The 23,556-nt window shown below is 32.5% G+C and overlaps 1 protein-coding gene and 1 long non-coding RNA gene across 2 annotated transcripts in view; both read right to left on the bottom strand.

Moving 5' to 3' along the window:
• Positions 1 to 7,968: 7,968 nt before the first annotated feature.
• LOC127709001 (uncharacterized) lies at positions 7,969 to 13,032 on the bottom strand. The gene is made up of 3 exons (XR_007985460.1): positions 12,978 to 13,032; positions 8,733 to 8,801; positions 7,969 to 8,387 (listed from the first exon to the last, which is right to left on the bottom strand). It is a non-coding gene; the product is annotated as an uncharacterized LOC127709001 (long non-coding RNA).
• A 4,111-nt stretch (positions 13,033 to 17,143) lies between these two features.
• LOC127708185 (uncharacterized) overlaps positions 17,144 to 23,556 on the bottom strand; it is a 73,143-nt gene continuing 66,730 nt past the window's right edge. Inside the window, exons 12-14 of the mRNA XM_052213034.1 lie at positions 22,617 to 22,891; positions 22,064 to 22,091; positions 17,144 to 18,732 (exon numbers count right to left, since the gene is read on the bottom strand). Of these exons, the coding sequence (XP_052068994.1) occupies positions 18,449 to 18,732; positions 22,064 to 22,091; positions 22,617 to 22,891 (587 nt within the window). The 3' untranslated portion in view covers positions 17,144 to 18,448. The remainder of the gene's footprint in view (positions 18,733 to 22,063; positions 22,092 to 22,616; positions 22,892 to 23,556) is intronic.

Genomic DNA, 23,556 nt, shown 5'->3' with positions numbered 1-23,556 from the left:
ATGTGTAATGGTGAGTCGCGAGATTCATAAAACCAGGTTTACTTACAACAGTGCAAAATCAATATTCTGTTTACATGAAAAGCCCTAACCCCCCCCCCCCCTTCTCCCCCCCCCCCCCCCGAAAGTAGAAACGGTGCACAAAATGATAGAACATTTGTGACAAGTACCATGAACTATGATATCATTTTCTGACTGTAAAAAAAAGGGGGGGGGGGGGGGTGGTTACAATTTTTTTTTGTTCACAGATAACGCTTTGCAATTATTCCCCTTGATAATAAATTGTACGATATCAAATGATTTTTGTCGTGAATTGCTCTGATATAGTTAGCTCCTAGACAGGAGAAAACTACGAAAGAAGAAGTTAGCGGACGATGTAAAATATTCTTACTTTACAGACACATTACCTTTTGTTCTACATTTAAATCTACATCTACATCGTACGACGATCCATCAGCACATTGATGACTATACGTCGGCGCATCGCAAACAGACACTTATTAAAATATAACAAAATTATGAGTGCAATAATTCAAGATAACTTTGTGAAAAAATGAAAAATAAACACATTTACATATTTACAAACAGGTCAGATATCTAAATGTACTGACTTAGAATCAGTATTTTAAACTTATCCAAAGAGTTAACGCTGATGATGTTTTGTGAAAGTGAATTCCACATTACAACTATGAATGGAAAAAAAGCTGTACTTGAAGTAATCTGTTCTAGTGCTGAATGTTTGATATTGAAGTGAATTGTGTGTTTTGACTGGCTGTGGTGAAAGGTAAAGGTTAGGATCAACTGCTATAAGTTTGTGTGTGATTTTGTACATTAATGTTACTCGATTGATGTTTCTGCGAGTTTCAAGTGACTTCCATTTAAGATGGTCAATCATGGAAGTGACACTACTGGTGTTATGGTACCTGTTGGTGACGTAGCGTGCTGCCCTTCTTTGTACTTTTTCAATGTTATTTTTTTGTTTTTGAGTAATAGCAGACTAAACTGAAGAGCAGTATTCTAGGTTTGATCGTACCATAGATTTGTAAGCCAAATTTTTTGTTTCTTCCTGATTTATTTTTAAATTTCTTTTTAAAAAGTCCAAGATCTTATTTGCTTTAGCAGTGATGTTGTTAATGTTGGTATCCCATGACATGTTGTGAGATAAGGTGATACCAAGATATTTAGAAGTGTTGACGGATTCTAAAATGTGGCCTTTTAATACATATTCATGTTTTAATGGTGACTGTGATCTTATTACAGTGAGAGAGTTGCATTTTTCTGGGTGGAATTGCATACCCCAAGTTTTTTCCCATTTTGCTAGGCAGTTTATGTCATTTTGTAGGATGGTACAATCTTGATGATTTTTAATTGTTCTGTATAAATTACAATCATCTGCGAACAAGCGTATTTGTGATGTTACTGTTGCAGGGATGTCATTAATGAAAATCAGGAAAAGTAGTTACCAATTATAGAGCCGTGAGGCACCCCACTGACCACAGGTATTTGACTAGATACCTCCCCGTCAAGGACAAACTTTTGCGTTCTATTATTAAGGAAGGCTGATACCCAATTCCAAGTATTTCCCTTATGCCATAAATATCCATCATCCTTAATAATTTTTTGTGAGGTACATTGTCAAATGCCTTGGAGAATTCTAAAATAATAAGATCAGTTTGTATGCCATTATGGAGGTTATTAAGTAATTCATGACTTAATGTAAGAAGTTGTGTTTTACAGCTGCGTTTTGCTCTGAAGCCATGCTGATTGTCCACAAGGATGTTATGTGTGTCCAGATGTTTTGGGATGTTACTTACTACAATGTAACAGTTTGCAGCAGATACAGTTTAAGGAGACAGACCTGTAATTACTGGCTAGGTATTTTTCGTCTTTTTTAAAAATAAGTATCACATTTGCCTGTAACCAGTCTGATGGTACATCTCCTTTCAAGAAAGATGTGTTAAAAATGAAAGTGAGATGTGGTGCAATTTCTGATGCAAACTGTTTTAGTAACCCTCATTAGATGTCGTATTTTGAAAACTGGAAAATGAGGATATGGACAAAAATGTATGCCTTGCAACAATCCACCTCATAAAGTTTTTGATTCGCAGAGAGCACGCCATTGAAATATATGTCCTCATCTCGACCGGACGTGTCTGTGCATTTATACATTCCGGACAACAAACGGACACACATCTGAAGCATTGGTTATACTGCTGGGTGGTAAAAATGTGTTACATTTATATTTTTTTTTCATATAATTATGCTTCATTCAAAGATCTGCATTTAAACGATGTGGACGTTCCAATTGTTCTGCTCCCAATACGGAGAAGGTATACGAAGGTGGTTTATATAGATTTATAAAAAAATAAACACTTTTATCTAGCTTCTGAAGGATTTGTGAATGTTGCATTGAATCAGATCGATTTCGTACACCTTTTTTTTTATTGTGTAGAAACATGAATTTCGAGAATTAAAGCATTTATAAAACTCTGAGCAAGTACATGTTTGCAATAAAAACAAAAAAAAAGGTATGAAAAATCAATGCTAAACATTTTTTGAAGTGTAGCAGGAATTGCTGACCTTTTCAAAACACTTACACAAAAACTTTAAGATGTTATTTTCATTTGATAGAGCACTGGCTCGATGTGTCATACAAGTGAGAGGTTTGGCTAACCTTAAAACCAGGTTTAATCCACCATTTTCTATATAGGAAATGCTTGTACCAAGTCAGTAATATGACAGTTGTTTCCATTCGTTTGATATGTTTGAGCTTTTGATTTTGTCATTTGATAAGGAACTTTGAATTTGTTTTGAATTTTCGTTGGAATTCTGTGTTTTTGTTATATCACATTTTTCAATACCACTGCTGGTGGCATATCAGCCACCGATGGTAATATAAGCTAAATAGTCTGTACTTAGGTACGATATATGGTTTACAACATGCCTTTTTAAATCGTCCGTTATATATTTAGAAATCAAACGAAATAAAGGTTTCAACTCCCTCAGGCAAAGTGGATCTTAGTTTGATTTTTCTAAAAAATTAATGTCTTTTTGTTTGTCTGCCATATAGCTCTTTAACTGTTTTGGTTCTTATACATCATTTGCTTACAAATATTCGGACTTAGTCGTGATTTGTTATAAATAATGTGAAAATAAATGTTTAAGAAATACCCAATTTATTTGTTTATTCAATTTGATAAATAATAGATTCTGTGGATTTTTTATTAGGAATGTTAAGGGGACTTTTTTTTAAAGTGCTTATTATAAGCACAAGCTTTTTGATCAGGACATTTAAACACACGTTTTTAACAACTATGAACTCATGCAATCGACTGCTTTGCGGAGTCTTCTCAGATTTTTTTCAAATCATGCATAGTCATACGAACATTATCAAATATCTCAAATGCAAACTAATTTAGAAGTACTAGTGTAACTATTATAATTTGATCGGACTAGAAAAGGAAGCGTTGATGTGTATAACTCCGGAATTGTGATGTTAACTGGTAAGCCTTAAGAAGAGAGATAAGAGATGCGGCTAATGATATATCAAATTGTCGGTTGTATAAACACATATATAGACTTGAAGAATTTTACATATTGCATGAGTTTTAAAATTGTGGATAGTGGGACATTTCACAAACATGTGCCATCGAACTTACAATTTCAAACAAGTCAGACGTAAATAAATTTGGAAACCGACATCATTTCATGTCTGTTTTTTATCTTTAAATTTGGAATATTTTCAGCGAAAATTAAAATGTATAAAAACTAAGAATCTGAATTAATTTAGTCCTTTCCTTTCAATGAAATGATAGATACTACAACTAATAGAATGTTAGTCTTCGTAGGTTATATGTATATCATCCTGTTTGAATAACTCGCTGCAACTGACGTCATTATATATTTATATATTATAAGGACTACAAGGCCCTTTCTTGTTCAATTCGTCCTGAACATGCATTAAATATTAGCCACTGGACGTTAAGCAAGAAAAAATCAATCGATCAATCTTATTTAGCTAAATATATTCACGATTTTTCAATGGTAGCTTGTTTTTATATAGACGTTTTATTGGTACACACTCCGGTAAATATATTTTTCACCTGATTTAAACAAAACCAGCTGCTTAAAAATGTCCTTCTTCACTAATTTCCTTGTATCAATTGAGTAATATAATGAACGAACTTTGTTTCTAATATACTAATTTGACCGTTAGCTTTTCATCGTTTTAAATACGTTCACAATTGTTTCCCATCACAATACTCATTCCATGTTTATTTTCTTCAGTGAAAATGTATGCTTGCATTGTCGATAAAAAAGACTAATGACATTCTTACTCAAAATAGATAAAGAGTAAGGACTATTTCTCATATACTTGATTCACTCAAGGCATTAACATCAGAAAGTGGTAATAAACTACAGGACAGCTAAAATGTTACGGCCTTAATGATACACGTTCAAATTTTATTAGCAGTTCTACATATTTCCACATACTAGTATCAAAACAGTTTTGCTAAAAACAAGTTTAGATTTGAATTTTCCAAAATCCATAAAATTGCAATTTTGAAAAACAAAGATGTTATGTTAAGGCAAACATGATTTGTAGTTTGGTTATATCTTATGAAGTACATCATTAGGATGAATAAACCTCAATAGTGCATAAAAATGTACACACATAAAACCGTGGTACTGTACATTTAACAAAGACCTCAGTCAATACATACCCAATGACACTTGGGCTGATATCAAAACCTCGGCCTGATAATTAATATGAAAAATATCATGTAATGTTATTCTCTTATTGTCGAAGTATAATTGCACATACAGGTAAGATCAGAGAAGGAAGAGAAGGAAAACATACTCCGAAAAAAACCCAACATTTTCACTCAATATAAATACTTCAGTCTCTATTTTTATATTAATATTTCTTATCAATCGAAGTTCAACACTCTCATTTTGAATTATCATTGCTAAGATCAACGAACAAGGTAAGATTGTCAATAAATACAGATCACCGAACGGCCTTGAACAGTTTGCAACTTTATGACCGTGTATTAATCTGTAAAAGCACTTGATAGAAAAGGAAAGCAAACAACTACGAACAATTCATGTCTTAGCTGGACTGACTAGATAAAGACATATTATGTGATAGGGTTAAACCAGTTTCTTAAAACAAATCCAGTAAGAAGAGTTAATTCCGACCGAGTGAAGACCACCATATTCTTAAATTTGTAAGTTAAACATATTTTGTGAAAAAATTAGTTGGAATATTAAAAAAGGGTTAAAACGCAGTCAGGAATATGACAGTTGTTGTCCATTCGTTTGATGTGTTTGTGCTTTTGATTTTGCCATTTGATTAGGGACTTTCCGTTTTGAATTTTCCTCGGAGTTCAGTATTTTTGTGATTTAACTTTTTATTTGTGTTGGTGAAGAAATAACAGAAAATTTATGCTAACTCAACGAGGCAGCAAACAGAAGACAAAAGGTAATTAGACAAACATAATTAATATCAGCATCCGAGTTTTCCTTAAATAAATGTTCCTCTATTTCGTAGTCGTGTTGCAATATATGATCAGGTGTAATAAATGAAGTTAACAAGGATTGTTTGTTTGTTTGTTTGTTTGTATATTGTTGGGTCATTTTTTGCCTTATAAGTTTGAATGTCCCTGTGGTATCTTTCACCTCTGATCATCAACTCTCAGTATCTTATAATTCATAGAATGAATTATAAGATCAAACATTTCATGCACCAAAACAGAAACCAAATAGTGCACATAGAATTCTATAGCAAATAGTGAGGGCAACAAACAAACACTACTGTCGCAGGTTAGGAATAGGATTTTAGCACTCACAAACATGTTTAACCCCGTCATATTCTTTATGTGCATGTCCTAAGTCAGGAGTCTGTAGTTCAGTGGTTGTCGTTGGTTGCTGTCTGTCATATATGTTTCAAGTAAATTGTTTTGTAATAATAATATTACCGGTACCTATTTTATTGCACCTAATGCGCATTTCAACAATTAATGTCTCTTCAGTAAAAATATTTGAAAATCCAAAACTTAACATAAACGACGAAGAGCCGATCAACCAAAAGGACCTAAAGTACAGCCAAATACAGGCAAGGAATCAGAGCTTTGCATGAGGGAGGTGTATTCCTTAATTTAAAATGATTTCTAAATTTTCAAACAATACCTTTTAATCTATAAGTTATGCCGTTAGCTTTCTCAATTGAATTGTTTCATATATTTCATGTAGGGACCTTTTATAGTTGACTATGCGGTATGGGTTTTATTCATTGTTGATGGTCGTACGGTGATCTATAGTTGTTAAATTTTGTGTCAGTTTGGTCTCTCGTGGAGAGTTGTCTCATTGGCAATCCTACCATATCTCTCTATGTTTATACTGAAAGTAAAATGGTGGGCATCATGACTTTGTATTTACAGGTTATACAGATGGGTGCAGTTCTAACCTGTTCAGCTAGTTAACTTTATAAACAGACTTTATGACTGGTTAAAGTTAACTTAGGACCAGTTTTATGACTGCTGTGACCGGTCCTAGGACAGAATTTGTGTTAACTTAAAAAGCAGACTTGGTCCTAGGACTGTTTAATGATTGCCCGAAAAGTTTACTTCAGGACAGGTCCATGTCCAGAATTGAAGTTAACTTTGGACGAAGTTAACTTTGCCACAAGCAGTCCTACATGCAAGTTAACTTATGACCAGGTCTGCTATCAACAGTAAAACCAGACCTGTTCTTATAAAAGTTAACTTTGGTTTGGCCCATGATAAAGTTAACATGATCCAAAGTTAACTTTGTTCTGGTCTGTTCCTCTAAGATAAAGTTAACTTGGTCCCAAGTTAACTTTGATCTGGTCTGCTTTCAAGATAAAGTTAACATGATTCAAAGTTAACTTGTAAACATGACTGCTTTTATTGTTTGTATCAACGTGGTAAAGAATACCCATATGACCGATTAAAAAGCAGACCTGTCCCCATGACCGACAGGACTGCTCTGTTTAATACCAAACGTGTCCACAGGTCTGGTCTGGTCTGGTCCGGTCAGGCAGACCTGTTCACAGGTCTGGTTTGGTCGAGCAGACCTGTCCACAGGTCTGGTCTGGTCAAGCAGACCTGTCCACTGGTCTGGTCTGGTCATGCAGACCTGTCCACAGGTCTGGTCTGGTCATGCAGACCTGTCCACAGGTCTGGTCTGGTCAAGCAGACCTGTGCACAGGTCTGGTCTGGTCAAGCAGACCTGTCTACAGGTCTGGTCTGGTCTAGTCAAGCAGACCTGTCCACAGGTCTGGTCTGGTCGAGCTGACCTGTCCTGGGAACAGGTCTGCTCTAGCAAACGTGTCCTTAGGTCTGGTCTGCAGCAGTCATAAAAAGGCAGACATGAGGTCTGGTCTGCTAGGGATAACGTTAACTTACAGGTCTGCTAAAATTTTGCCAAGTTAACCTATAGAGCAGTCGTAAGGACTGCTTTAAGTTAGCTTGTGTACAGGTTAGGACCTCACCCATCTGTATGCTTTTAATATTGATTTCTCTTATAAATATTATTGTTTGGTGTGTTTACAATCTTTTTAATGAACGACGTATTGAACTGTTTTTATATAACTCAGTTTTGTCATATCATTGTTTAATATTTTTGCCAAATACAATTTGGAGAACATTCCTTTTTTATCTGAGATCTTTGATAGTTAAATTTCATTAATTTAGAGCAAAATAAATTTTGTTATAACATTTGCTGAATGTTGACTTCTATAATGTCTATTGGATTCTTGATTTTTGTTTTTTGTTTTGTTTAAAGTTTTTGTTGTTTTGTTTGGGTTTTTTTAAGGAGGGAGTGGGGTTAACTCTCTCTTTGGCATTAGTTCCTCGTCTCCTGGCCTTTTATTTTCTATCAAAAGAACAATGCAATAAATTACTACACGCAAATGATGCTAAGATATATCTACCTTTATTAAAATTAAACAAACTAACCTTATTTTGAACAGATAACACAGTATACTTCCAAACTATTGTGGTACGGTGGGCAAGGAAGGGAACCACACTTCATGCTTGTTGGATACAACAAATTATTATCATTTTTTCTCTCTCTGCCTGCAATGAACTCAGGATTTATATCCACACAAATATACGACGAAGCTTTGCAACTAAAACAACTAGAAGCTAAAATACCAAAGTACTCCCTCTTCCTTCCAGAATAAAATGATTTTCTTCTAAGAAAACCTGGTGCAAATTTGTGTCCTTCGAACTCCGAAACAAATAAACGACAACTTAATCATTCTGTCCGGTTGCTTAGTTCTGGATCCATTGAAAGACATAACATATTTGAAGGTCCGCCTAATTGATTGGTGGCGTAGTAGTATTCCTGACCAGCAGCATAACCTTTATGGGTTTAAGAAATATATAATTACCATTACTTGTACATACAAGAGTCAGTCACGATTGAAACAGATAATTATATTATTATTTTTTCCATCGTATAAACTGCGAAAAGAGAAATTTTTACAAGCATGTTACATTAAACGCGTTTTCTTCATAAACACGGGAGCGTGAAAACATATAACTGTTCCTTAAATTTTTTAATGTGACTGTCTTTAGGACAGCGCTTTTGAATTTAAGATGAAAAACGGAGTATCTCATAATTCATATTATTTGACATATTCTCTTTGAGATATTTTCTTCAATTCATTTTAACATAATTTAAAACATTGCTTAACTGTTGCATACCAGAATAGACAAGCTCTGTTTGTAACGGGCACTGACTCCTACCCCAACGAACGAATGTTGATCCATGTCCTGAAAATAGTTTGAGGTTCTTAATTTTTTTAAAATACAACATGTACAAGTATGCCGTTAAGAAAAGTTCCATTTAGCCTAAAAAGTCACAATTGGTCTTCTATTGAAAAAACGTCTATAATAGTCTTGTTAGTTGATGTTGAATTTTGCCAGTTCAGAATTGAATGTAACAAACAAATAATAAGTTCATTGTCAAAACATGTTATCCATGCGCATTAAGAAAGCATTACTGTAGTGAATACAACATATACATGCGGATTTTATGATACATTAAAAAAGTAAGACATGACCGTTTATACAAACTGAAACGTCGAAAAAATTACTGCAAGTTAACATTCACATATGAGCTAAACAAGGAACACTCCAATATCCAATAAATGATTTTCATGATATTTCGTCTGTGTCATTACCTATGTCCATGTTGCAGGTACAAATGTACCTACATTTTGACAAAAGTACACATGCAAGAAAGACTCTTCTCCTTGCAAACGCTTGCTGCCTGTTATGGGTTTCCTCCTTACACGAAAATATTTATCACCATGAGTAATGTCGAAGCATTGATAATTACCAAGATTACAACAACAGATTAATAGACATTTTCGAAAACTTTCCGATTCTGACGCCATTCATGGACTCATGGCCATGTACTTAATAAGAAACCCAATTTTCTCTCTTAAACTGGGTCTACATGTCGTAATCTCATGGTTTACGGATACAAACACACGAAAGGCGGATTCATTGATGGAAACAATTAGACAAACATTGTAAGGGGTTCCGCGGAACCATGTGTCTCACCTTCGATTGCTGCTGTCAGTGAAAAAGTGTATGTTGACTTAAAAAGTGAATCCATTTATTAGTAAAATACAGAATTTAAAAAAAAATCAAAAAAAATCTTTAGACGCTATTTCTTGGTCTAGAGATTAGATTCGGTGCAAGTTTCATAACAATCCATGAAGGATTACAAACTAATCATGTAAAAAATAATTTCATCCCGGACTGTCTGTAAATGTTTACTGTAAACAACTAATAAGTCCATCTAATCAGAAAAGTACTGAAAATGAAAATATATTTTCAAAACTTTGCATCAGACCTTATCACTTAATCATTAAAAAGCTTGTGCTTAAGTTTCATAAACTTCTATGAAGGTTTGACAAAATATCTGAAATATAACAAGCTTGAACCCCAGACTGTTTCTACTTGTTAACTGAATTTATAAACTAAGTCCATTTATCAGTAAAATACGGAAAAATTAAAATAGATATTTTTAAAATTTTGCTGTGAATACTGTATTTTGGTCACTAACTAGCTTCTGTCCAAATTTCATAAAATTCCACGAAGGTTTGACAAAGATATGGATGACTGAAAAACTTTAACCTCAGACTGAACGTAAATGTTGACGCTCATAGGATCGCTTCGTCTCGCTTTCGCGAAATAAATTTCGCAGGCTCGACAAAAATGATAGAATGTTATGTAACTAGGTTGTTTTTGTCGTATATTAGAATAAACACCTCTGGATCAATGGATATGTTTTATTGTGAAGTAATATGTATATGACCCCGCAATACAAGTACAAGTAATCAGTACAATGAAAGATAACTCTATTCATTTCAGATGGCAATATCCAAAATACAGTACTTAAATATTTCCTACAAGTTACAAGAGCGCAATTATTCGCAATGCATTTACTATAGGGTACCAGTGGTGTTCCCTATTTTATTTCTCGAAGACTACACAAACTAGGGAAAAACGGGTAGCAGCTCCTGTTACTAGAAATGCCAGTGTTCCATAACAACAAAACAATTATATATGGTCATGCGGAAAAAATTGACTTAAAATGCAGTTGAAAAAGATCGTTTATTTTTTTCGCTTAATGAAAAAGGCATATTTTTAATGGCTCCGTCGTGCAGAAATGGAAGATATTTTCTATACTTTGTAAAATGTGAATTTGATTTTCTGGATTTTTTAAACTTAATTGGATAAACTTTCGATTAAAAGTAATTCCAATCCTGTATCATCCAATTAGAAGCCGTACAGGATTCTATTCTGAGTACCATTTTGGGGTCAAAAAACTTGCCGGTAAAATGTAAACAAATAATTGCGCTCTTGTAACCTATAAGACAACTATGGTTTTCCATTTTATTGACTTATAAATCTATAAACAGAGAATGTTAAACATGAAAAACATTGTTCTCATCATGCATTACGCATCTTAAAATTTAACATATCGAATTCTACAAAATATTCCTCTGTTAGTCATTTACAGGTCATTCCATTAAAATTAATACCAACATTATATAAGTAGACATAAAGCAAAGCGTACAGTAACATAACACAATAAGCTTGTTAAAACATTTATATTATAGCCATGATTAAGACACATGTTAAGCACAAAACACACATATAAACAGAATACAAAATTGTTCATGTATGAAGTACAAAGGTCCTGTATATACTAAAGTAAGGAAACTTTTACATCATATTCGAACAGATTGGTTCAAATACCTGTAATTCAATATCAACAAAACTATTTGTCTTTATAGTCTAAGTATTGAATTATCTAATCATTTAATAGTGTAGAAATTGCTATTTTATCTATATACTTCTTTTCACTCAAACTGATTTATTCATATAAATTTACTGTTTACAGCTTAAATACTTACAAAATAATTTTATTGATTCCGTCTAGTTTATCTATTTAAATGACATTTAATATACTTTTATATGTTTTAATCTATTTTATACATCTTTTACTCTAAAAATCATTCATTCTGGCCATTCATACAAATCATCTATACAATCCATTCATTTTCTCCTTGATAATATTTATGTACGTTTTGGCAATCAAGTTAATCGACAGTTTGTATGTATTCCTATGGGCACCTAATGCTCTCCTTTAATAGCAGACTTATTCTTGTACTGTTATGAATCACAGTTAATGGCCAAACTCAGTAAAAACCAGTCTAAACTGCATTTAGTTGATAAATTCAACAACACTTATCGTTATCTTGATGATATGTTTTCGTTAAATAAACAAGAGTTTTCTAAATATACTGCCGAAATTTACCCGAAGGAAAGTATTTGAAATCAATCAAATAAATCTGTCCTTTCCAAGATTTAGATATTTCAGTTGTACACGGGAAACTCTACACTAAAATCTACAACAAAAAGGACGATTTTTCGTTCCGTATGGTTAATTTTCCTTTTTGGTACGACGATTTTCCTTTGGCACCATCTTACGGTGTTTATATATCACAAATCGTTCGCTATGCCTGTGTTTGTTGTAATCTTTTTGATTTCAATGAACGTAATCTATGCATTTTTTTTATAATGAATTTGCTTTATTGTATCAAATAGACTAGCACAACATGTATGAACAAAGGTATACAGAATGGCATATTCACAGCAAGGAAGTTTTAAATAAAAACAACAATTGACTATATAATGGTGCAACATTAGGTTAAACATGAATAATTATCTAATAATTAATTCGTTCTTGGAATATCTATTTGTTCTGTTTAAAACAAAATTGATAAACCAAAATCCGACATTTATTAATTAGTTTCCAATAGTGACCCAGAGGCTCCAGTATTTGTTATATTCCTCTTCAGGGAGTTTTTTAGTTTTTAAGTTCATGTGTTCCTTTAAATAACTTTTTAAAGCATTTAAGTTTGGCAATAATTCTTGAAATTTTGTTCTATAATGTATGTTTTATTGGTTATTTATTGAGTCAGGGATTTCGTTACCACAAATTACTTAAAACCTTTACTAAATTATTCCATAGATATAAAATTTTGGTTTTGAAGTTTGGTTGTACCTGTAGAAAACTTATTGCAAACGGGATAAAATGTAAAATCACAAAAATACCGAGCTCCGAGGAAAATTCAAAACGGAAAGTCCCTAAGACCTAATGGTGGATTAAACCTGGTTTTATAGCTACTAGTAGCTAAACCTCTCACGTTGATGACAGTCGCATAAAATTCCATTATATTGACAACGATGTGTGAACAAAACAAACAGACATAATAGGTAAAAATGTCAAAAATATGGGAACTGCAGTCAACATTGTGTTATAATCCTAATCACTATAAAAACAAGCAAATATGTCAACAAAGATAAACAAAAAGGCATATAGACAAAGCACATTAGCAAAAACGAAAGACAAGAATACAAAATTACCATAGCACAATAACACAATGACGGGATGCACAAGTACCGAGCCACGTCAAATGGGTATCGCCAAAAATAGACTAAAAAGTAAAAGTAATAATTTACAAAGACAAATAAAAGAATACTATAACACGTTATTAACGTCAGTACCTAGAATCTATACTGCAAGACCATCGTGTATAATTTGCTAAGTTGATACGGAATATTTATTAACAAGGTCTTGGTATCTTCCGACAAACGTTTTTCAGAAGAAGGACGAGACGTTCTTTGACATACCCCTGGTTCATCCACTTTCTGCTCAGACACACACATCCTTATGTTTACGAAGATGTTGTTTACCGAGCCCGCAAATTTGGAAACGATCCGAATAAACTTATCAATCGCGTAAACAAACTTATTCTAAAAGGTTACCAATTCAACACTGTAATTAAATCTTTGAATATTGTTTTTATTGGTATCAATATTGATTTTGTTATCAGTAAATTAAAATCAAACGAAAGATTATTTTTATATACATATGCACATTTATGGCTCTACTGTTCGTTGTATTTCCTCGTAAAGAGGTTGCCCAACTTTTGTACAACCAAGCGATCCTTTCTGGACTAGGACTACGCAACTTTTATTTTTGTTGAAGCATGTTTGTCATGAAATATGTTTTTCAGCAGGATGTTGGACTGGACACGATCATGGTGAAAGGGTGTTTAAACACAAAAGCTTCCTGCTGCTGATGTTTCTGGTCTCAATATTGGTGGTATATTTGCTCATTGGAAAAATGCTTACTTCTCATATATCTTTGAATATCGTGCGACCACACATACACGCTACGACAAAGATTGCAATTATACATATACATATTTTCTCTAATTATTTTTTTTTCGAATTTTTCTCTCTTCTTTATTTCTTTGCCCATTATTTGCTATTCTGTAAACCCCATCCACACCCTTCTATATAAATTTAGATCGATCAAATACATTTCCCGTGCATTTTTTGAGATAAAAATCAATTACGACTGCGGACTTGTCAAATATATATGTTAGATGAGCAACACGACTAGTTTTATGCCCTTGAATATCAAAATAAATCCGAACATAAACTTGGTATAAAGTGTGTATAGTGACAGCACCAACTGCATGTGGATACACATATTATTAACAATCCCTATTGATATGGTCCTTGACCTCATTTTCATGGTTCAGTGACTACTTGAAAAAAAAGTTAAGATTTTTAGTATTCTTAATTTCTATCTTATTATGAGTAATAGGATAACTATATTTGGTTTGTACGTACCTTGCAAGGTCTTCATACCCGTCAGACATTTTGCACTTGACCTCGACCTCATTTCATGGATCAGTGAACAAGGTTAAGTTTTCCTGGTTAGTCCATATTTTAGATACTATAAGCAATAGGTCTACTATATTTGTTGTATGGAATTATTGTAAGGTGTACATGTCCAATTGGCAGGTGTTATTTGACCTTGACCTCATTTCTATGGTTCAGTGATTAAAGTTAAGTTTTTTTTGTTTTGTTCTGTTTTTCTAATACTGAATGCCATAGGTCAACTATATTTGGTGTATGAAAATATTTTAAGATGTACATGTCAATCTGGCATGTTTTATTAGACCTTGACCTCATTTTTACGGTTTATTGCTCAAAGATAAGTTTTTGTTTTTTGGTCTGTTTTTTTTCTAATACTATAAGCAATAAGGTAACTATGTTTGGTGTATGGAAAGATTGTAAGGTGTATATACATGATATATCTGTCTGGCAATTATCATCTGACCATGACCTCATTTTCATAATTCACTGGTCAATCTTAAGTTTCCCTTGGTTAAGTTTGTTTCTTAGATACTATATGCAATATGTCAACTATGTTAAAAGCATGCAATGATTGTATGGTGTACATGTCTGTCTAGCAGGGTTCATCTGACCTAGGCCTAATTTTCATTGTTCATTGAGCAATGTTAAGTTTTCTCGGTTAAGTTTGTTTCTTAGATGTGCAATAGGTCAACTATATTTAAAGCATATTTGGTGTATGGAATGATTGTAAGGTGTACATGTATTTCGAGTTTGGTTTATCTGACCTTGACCTCATTTTCTTGGATCGTGTTAATTTATGTGATAGTTGTTTTAAAGCTTCATTTTTACTATCAACATAATATCAATGGTTAGTAAAGAAGGCGAGACATTTCAGCGTGTTCACTCGTGTTATTATTATTGATAGGTATATTTATTTTGATTATAAACATGTGTTTTACTGAAATAGAGACTTTTATCAGTAGAGTGCTATGAGTGTCATCATCCCAACTATTCGAAGTAACCTATTCAGTTGTTTACTTTTTTTCTCCGTTGTTTATTTAGTTTTGTGAACACTTAAATGAATTCCAAAATCAATTTAGGAAACAAAATAATGTATGAAAATAGGCGACATGTTATTCCGGAATAAGTATTTATTTTATCATATTCATTTAGATTTTATTTCAATACATGTCGTTTTGCAAAATATTTATTTTTTTTTTTTATTTTTATTGTCCATTCATTTATCAAATGTATTCCCTTTATAGAAACTAAATGGCGTTGAAGAAAAATCTGACCCAAAAACAGATGATGAAATTGATGATGAACGACTGCAAATAAATGCTGAAATCACATTAGAGATAACTAGTTGTTATTGTTGGCATTTGTTTTGTATAGACCAATGGAAGTAGGTTCTTGATATTGAAGACTTGATCACTTTGACTACATGTTAAGATAGTCGGTAACATAAATTGGTTAAACAATGCTAGTGACCTAATACGATATATATGGGGTCATTAAATTCGTGGGTAACAAGTAATACGAGGAACACGATGACACTGTTAAAAAAGTGCCAGATGGAAACCCTTTGACAAATATCCGTGATATTTATGCATATCATGGAATTCTAAATGAGGTTGAAGTTGGTCTTCATAGCGATATCAAAATGAATACTAACCTAAGAGGTTCTTTAAAAAACATCCAAAATATCTGAAACAAATATCGAGCTGGAAACAATTTAGGAAAAGAACAACGATATCAAGATAACAATGTATAAGAGAAGTATTTGTGCATAGTTAGAAACATAAGGTTATCTTCCATATGCGAGAAAAAAATTCTCAAAACATTAGCTTAACTCCAAATGGCTAGACGGATATCGATGATATTTTGCATAGTTGTAGAACTGTATCTGCACAGCATGATGATGGGCATGAAGGGATTTAAACTTAAGTTATAATAAAAATACTAAACTCCGAAGCAAATTTAAAAAGTCCCATAAAAACTGACAAAATCAAACGGTATCAATCAACGGAACAAATTGAAAACAACTGCCTTATTCCAAACTGTGTATAGCCATTCTCCTAAGAAAATTGTGGGTACAATAGTTTCGGTCCAACTTGTGTAATGGAATATTGATTGATTGATTGATTGATTGCTTGATTTTTTGTTTTTAACGCCATTTCAGTACTGACGGCTATATCGTGGCGGTCAGTTTTTATTTTTGGAGGAACCATGTGGCCCATAGAGAACCAGTGACCTTAGACAGGAAAACGGATAATCTTATAATTAGTTATCTAAAAAATCTAAGTTAACTAAGATTGGAGTCGAACGCACTATTGATACAGTAGATGTACTAACAGAGACTTGCAATAACTGTTGAACTCCGAGTAGGAATAAGACTCAAAAAGATTCTGTCGATAATTAATATAACCGTGTTCAATTTCTTTAATGAAAATTTCCATTAATTAGGATTTCAGAAACTTATCTGAACGGATTTTTGCCCAATGGTTAGATTTAATCAGAGGACGGGGAGACATTACAATGTTGTTTTGTTTTGTTTTTTTGGTTTTTTTTTTGTTTGTTTTTGTTTGTTTTTTTTTTATATTGTATCTCATACTACGCCAATGTTATCTCACCTCTACCATACTATGTATTATTTGTATATTGTTTTTGCATGTCATTCTCTGTGACTTTGATTGTATTGATTTTTAGAGAATAAAGTATTGTATTGTATTGTATAATGATAATAACTCGTTGTCTAGTAGTATCTGCATGAAAAAAAGGGTTTGCAAACAAATTAAGTTTCAATTTGAAGCGTTGTGGTCTAGTGCATATCTGGAACATATATTAAATTCCAAATGCACATTAATCCCAGATCTCAATTTCATAATCAACATTTTAATAAACGTATACAAATAAGAATAATATTTTCTTTATTTACATTTATAGATACTGTCAAATTACATTAAAAGGCAACCTAACTTTTTTACTGCCTCATTTTGATATGGATATCTGAGTGTCAATATTTATATTTGAAACGTCATCAGATATCAATTCATCTTATATATGTTTATCCCGTCTAGTTGATAAGAATCAAATAATATTCTTCTTTTTGATGTTGTCTATTTAAAAAAAAAAGATCACAGAACCATCGACGAAAGTGAAAGTTAAAACGTAACACTTTGTTAAATATAGAAGCGTTTAAACGAATGTAAAGTACACACTTCAAAACAAATAGCTTGCTAAAGTTGTAAAGTTGATAAAAGAACTCATTATAGTGACATATGAAGCCGTTTGACAACTCAATTTTATTAATCCATACAAGTTATACGTATTAGTAACATGGATATTAATTGTCGATAGCTATAAAATACTTGCACTTTTTCACAATCAGTTGATTATTGATTTTCTGTCAAAAATCAATCCATATGACGAGTTCAAGGTTAGAACGTTGTTGTTTTACTTGATAAAAAAAACTGTCCGACATACTCGAATAAATAAGCTAGATGGACGAACCTTTATACTTCTTTCGCAATACATTTTCGCCAAAAACAATTTTTTCGCCATAATATAATATAATACAAAGCTGAACCGATACCTACTGGTTTTTACTTATTGTCGCTGGCGAGACAAAAACAACGAAACGTTTTTCTGGTTAAACTATTGTTGCCTTAATTTGTTATAGAAATCATGTTGATGAATGAATGTCAGATTTGTATAATATTAGTAATCTGATGTGACACTCAAAGGAGAAAAGGGAAGAACACTTAAATAATTAAATTAGTTTTTTTTTTCTTTTTTTAAAATATTACTTATATATCAATGTTAATGAAAAACTTCAACTTATAACATGAGTTCATTTCGCATCAACAATAATCCGATATATACTAAAGACTTCATCTGTGACAATATCAGTCCGATCAGATAAACAGACTGATACGTTAGTAGAAAATATTTAAAACCCTTACTGATCGGTGTCTGATCGAAGACTGACCATTGCATCATCGTTAACGGCTGACTTATCGTTAAGTCAGTAGAGATAACTATACAAGTACTGTATATACTAAAACAAAACTTACAAACAGCAGTTATTTCAATAAATTTGAATTTAGAGCAAATATTAAAGAAGAGAAAACCTTTACAGAGATTAAAAAAACTAATTTTGTTTGGTATCGGACACAGTTATTTCAATCACCGTAATGTTTATAGACACAGTCCATCCCTCTCTGAATTTTGTTCAGTGCTTCAACAAGTGAACGCAAAGAAACATCTTTACGTAAAACCCACCGCTTTAAAATTTCTCGTGTTTCATCGCGCAAGTTACGACCTGATTCCAAACGTATGCGGTGAATTTCTGCAATATCAAAATCAAGCTCAATTGCTAATTGGAAGGATTTAATGCCGATACAAGTGCCCAATTCTTCCAAAAATAATGGTTTCGGAATGCTATTAAGAGGCAGTTTAGCAATACCTGAAATAGTAAATACAAAAAAAAATTGATAAGATAAAATAGAACAGAATTTTTGAAACTGTCACATTGTCAAAACCAAAAAGAATAAAATAACAAAAAAACTCAAAGGGAAATTCAAAACGAAAAGTCCTTTATCAAATGATGAAATTAAAAGCTCAAACCCACCAAACGAATAGAAAACAACTGTCATATTCCTGACTTGATACAGGCGTTCCCTTATGTAGAAAATGTTAGATAAATCCTGGTGTTATTGTTAGCAAAACCTCTCACTTGTTTGACAGTCGCATTGAATTCACACATTTTTGGAGTGTTTATAAATTCCTTTCGAGGTCCAATTTTACATTTATTGCACATATTTTGACATGTTTGATAAAGTGTATGTGATTAAGTAATTTTATTCTTTCGCTACGAGTGTGTATATTTAAATTTTGCGAACTTTGAATTATGCGAACTTATTTTAAACGGGATATCACATCCCGATTTTACGGAGATGTTGTTGCTAATCATGCCCGGAAATTAAGATACGATCCAGGTAAACATTTTAATTAGATCATTGAATATTGTGTTTATTGGTATTCCTATTGATTTTATCATCAGTAAATTAAAACAAAACTAAATATTATTGTTATAGACATATGCGCATTCGATGTTCTGCAATCTGTCAATATCTGTATTAGGGCATTGCAAATGTACTAGGTTAAGTTTTTCTCTGACTGTTAATGAAGTCTTTACACTAATTTTATTTGATGTGTTCTGGTTGATATATTTAAGTCTTAGATACACATTTTTTTCATTAGTTGCTATTGGTTTGGAACTTGCTTCTAGTAACTGCAAGTACTCTCAGAATTGTATTTTGTTTTTGTTGTGGCGATGGATAAATTCCCTGCCACGTCCGGTGTGTTTTTTTGTTCGTTTTGTTTTTTGTTTTATATCGACCTGATGAGTTAAATCCTTTTCAACTGATTTTTTTTATACTTTGTTATTATGTTGTTCGGTAACACAACTGTCCCATGTTAGGGGAGGGTTGGGCGTCAGCAAACATGTTTTACCCCGCCACATTCTGGATGCGCCTGTCCTAAGTCAGGAGCATGTAATTTGGTGGTTATTGTTTGTTGCTGTATATCATATTTGTTTTTCATTCATTGTTTCTACATAAATCGGACCGTTAGTATTCTCGTTTAAATTGTTTTGCATTTGTCATTTCGGTGACTTTTATAGCTGATTATGCGTTATGGGCTTTGATCATTTTGTGAAATCCGCACGGTGACCTATGGTTGTTAACTTCTATTTCATTTGATCTCTGGTTGAGAGTTGTCTCATTGGCAATCATATCAAATCTTCTTATTATACATTTATTAACAATTAAAAAAATGCTATCACAATAAATGCTCAAGGTTAGTTAAAGAAAACAGATCAGAAATCGACACCTCGACGGTTTTTCGGTAGTAATCATATATCGATAGATCGTTTCATTGTCACTAGATGAATTTCCAAAACTTGTTTCATCCTGTTTCTGTGTCCGTTGTAATTTTGTTTACAAACATCTGTGATGTCATTTTAATTGGAGATAACTTGTGAACAAACCAAGAAGCTCAAACAGTTATTACTCGGTTAATCACAGAGTTATGCATCGCTTGATGTAAGATTTTAAGGTAATTCGTCCCTCCTTTCATTTAAATGAAAATTAAATGCATTATTCTATGTCACGTGATAATGTGTTACCCAAATGAATTGTTTATCATATCTAAACTACGTAAATATCGAGGTCAAATTTGTTAGCAGGCATGACGAAAAACCAATGAATCAAAGAATTCAACTTTATATATAACTAATATAGCTAGGACAATGGTGTTGATTAACACATTACACAATCCCAGGCCCTTTTGTTTTCACATAATTAATATTACCAATTATTAACAAGTTATGGGTAGAATCCGATATCAATAGTATATATCACATGTAGTTTCTGGTTGTAGTAAGAAAACCAGGACGGTTCAAACAGAAAACAATTGAAAGCATAGAAAACTGTGCACCTTATAAACAGCATGATTTTATCAGATAACAATACGAATACTATGGGTACATTCCAAATCATTAGCCGGCATCACGTACAAATGACACATCAAAACATTCTACTTTATATATTTCTTATAGTACAAAATGGTGTTGATTTAAAATAACACCATTCCAGGCCCTTTAGTTTTCCATATAATTAATATTACCAATAATTTACAAGTTCCAGGTCAAAACCGATACCGATACCAATAGTATATGTCACATGTAGTCTCCGGTTGTAGTTAGAAACCAGGACGGGTTCAAATATAACGATTTTGAAAGCAGAGAAAACTGTGTACCTTATAATCTGCATGACTTTATCAGATGACAATACGAATACTAAATATCCAGGCTAAAAATAAGACGTAGGTACCCGATGTCACGGGTGTGTTCTGCTATATATGTATAATAATACAAATTTAAACTACTGTCCCTATTATTATTCAAGGTTCTTTAAATATTGTATTCATTTGAAAAACAATCATGCATGCTTTACTGCAGGTAATTAATGTTATTTGTAACGTAAAGTGTATTGCCATGGCATACATTCAGTATAAGCCTATTTTATAATTTAAAAACATTTGATTGTTAGGGTTTACGGCTAAGTCCAAGGTATGATACTAATTATATATATTAAGTCTTATTTCTTTATTTGAACTGTTTTATGTTTTATAACAAATACATACATATACGTTCTAGCAGGCGTAAGATGTTTGTGACAGTGTTACTATTATGTTTTAACTAAGCACTTTACACAGCAGAGACTCGAAATAATTGCATTCTATACAAAATATATCCACTGTGAAAATAAGATTCGTACATTAAAATGCATTTGATCATCCGAAAACACATAAATTTTTTTCATAGACTCATTAAATGACCAGGTATGTAAAGGGATATCATTTCGTATGCTGCCTTTACATGAGATACTTTTGCAAGCACTTATTGCTCGGTATTTAGTTTTCTCTGTTGGATTTGTATAATGTCGTTTTGCGGTTGTTTTTTTTTTGCCATGTACACGGCGTCGTCAGATGGTAATCGACTTTGTATTTTTGACATCTCTTTTATTACTGGAAAATACACAATCCACGTATCAAGTTAAAGGAGATGATCTGATTTTTAAAATGTATGTCATTCCGTTTCGCTTGGAAATCTTTGATTCAAAACTTATATATGTCATAATGTTTCCACATTGTAAATAAAAACAAATATTTTTGTGTTATCTCATTAAAACCAGTAAAACATACTGTGATTGAATATTTGACTTGTATCATACCTTTTGGAAATTCTTCTTTTGTGAAAACCTGTAAAACAATCAACCTACTACATTTGTACCTGACAGATGTTGAAAAAACCTAGATAAATGGTCACTTCATTCATTGTGTTATTGCCATTTCACGAAGTCATATAAAAGTTTAAATTTCTCAATTTCATATCAGTCCATATCATTATACCACTTTCATAATATCATTTATTTATTAGTTATCGGTTATAAACAAAACTCTAATAGGTTACGGAATACCTGAATCTGTGTACCACAAATTTCAAGTGACCACGGTTTAGTTCTTCTCTTGAATAATGACTGTGAGATTCACTGGACGTGGACAACGCGAATTGTGCTATTAAAGGAGGAGTGACTGCTTTTTCGCCTGATATTACTCAGTTAAATTTACTATTTATAGTTCTGTGTGATAATTGCGACGTTGTTTATTTATTTTTACCAAATTGTTTATTGAATGTCAACATTGCTATCTTTTTTTACGTTAAATATCATATGTAATATACAATAACCATGATAACATTTTCCAAATTAATATGAATCCTCTTACCTGATATATTTTCTGGTCATCTTCACCTATATCTTTCATTGCCCCTAACAAATCCTGAAAAGAACTACAATTGGTATTCTCCTTCCATTTCCATAACATCATGAATTTGTAATCATCCAGGTGATATTTGTATTCATCCCAAATAGACTTTAACGTATCTTTGGAAACCTCAAGCTGTATTACTAATTCTTTACAGCTATCAATGCTTAGCATGCGGCTCAAATGGGCAAGCTGCTTATTTGTAGGACACTGTTGCAAGTCTATGGTTTTTTGTACTGACAAAACAAAACATTATCATGTATATCATGGAGCACGCAACTGGATATACAAACTATTGATACGTGTGTTTCTTGTATTTATTCAATTATCTGATAACATAAAAAAAACATGTTTCGGTCTAAAGTTCAAATGTAGATTATTTAATAGAGAGGCGAAAGCAGCAAAAGGAATAATCAAATTTATACAGCGAAAACGAACTGACACAGAAAACCGAAGGCAAAAAGACAAAAAGCAGAATACAAAACACATAAAACATTAAAGACTGAGCAACACGTACCCCCCAAAAAATCGGGGTAATCACATGTGTCACGAATTGGAAAGAAAATCTGCTCCTCATGTGGCACCTATCATGTTGCGTCAGTAAGTACACGCCCAGTTATAAGTCTAATTCGATATGTCACATTCGAGGAAACAAGAACGAAACTGTGGTTACTTCATTTAGAACATATTTGTCGTTATCTTTAAACAGATATTACATAATGGCCAACCAACTGGTGATGGCGTCCGTAAATTTTCGAAGGGATGATTTCAATTTCACCACTTGGAACTCTAGATATAAAAGCTTCTTTGTAATTTGCAACACTCTATCAAGGAAATCGTTATAGGAAATGTAAACTCTGGAATATTGTATCAACGAGGATATATATATATATATATATAA

Source organism: Mytilus californianus, unplaced genomic scaffold, assembly GCF_021869535.1.
Source record: "Mytilus californianus isolate M0D057914Y unplaced genomic scaffold, xbMytCali1.0.p SCAF_7, whole genome shotgun sequence".
Lineage (NCBI taxonomy): Eukaryota > Metazoa > Mollusca > Bivalvia > Mytilida > Mytilidae > Mytilus > Mytilus californianus.
Note: the sequence above shows the minus strand (reverse complement) of the source record. Positions and strands in the feature narration are given on the sequence as shown.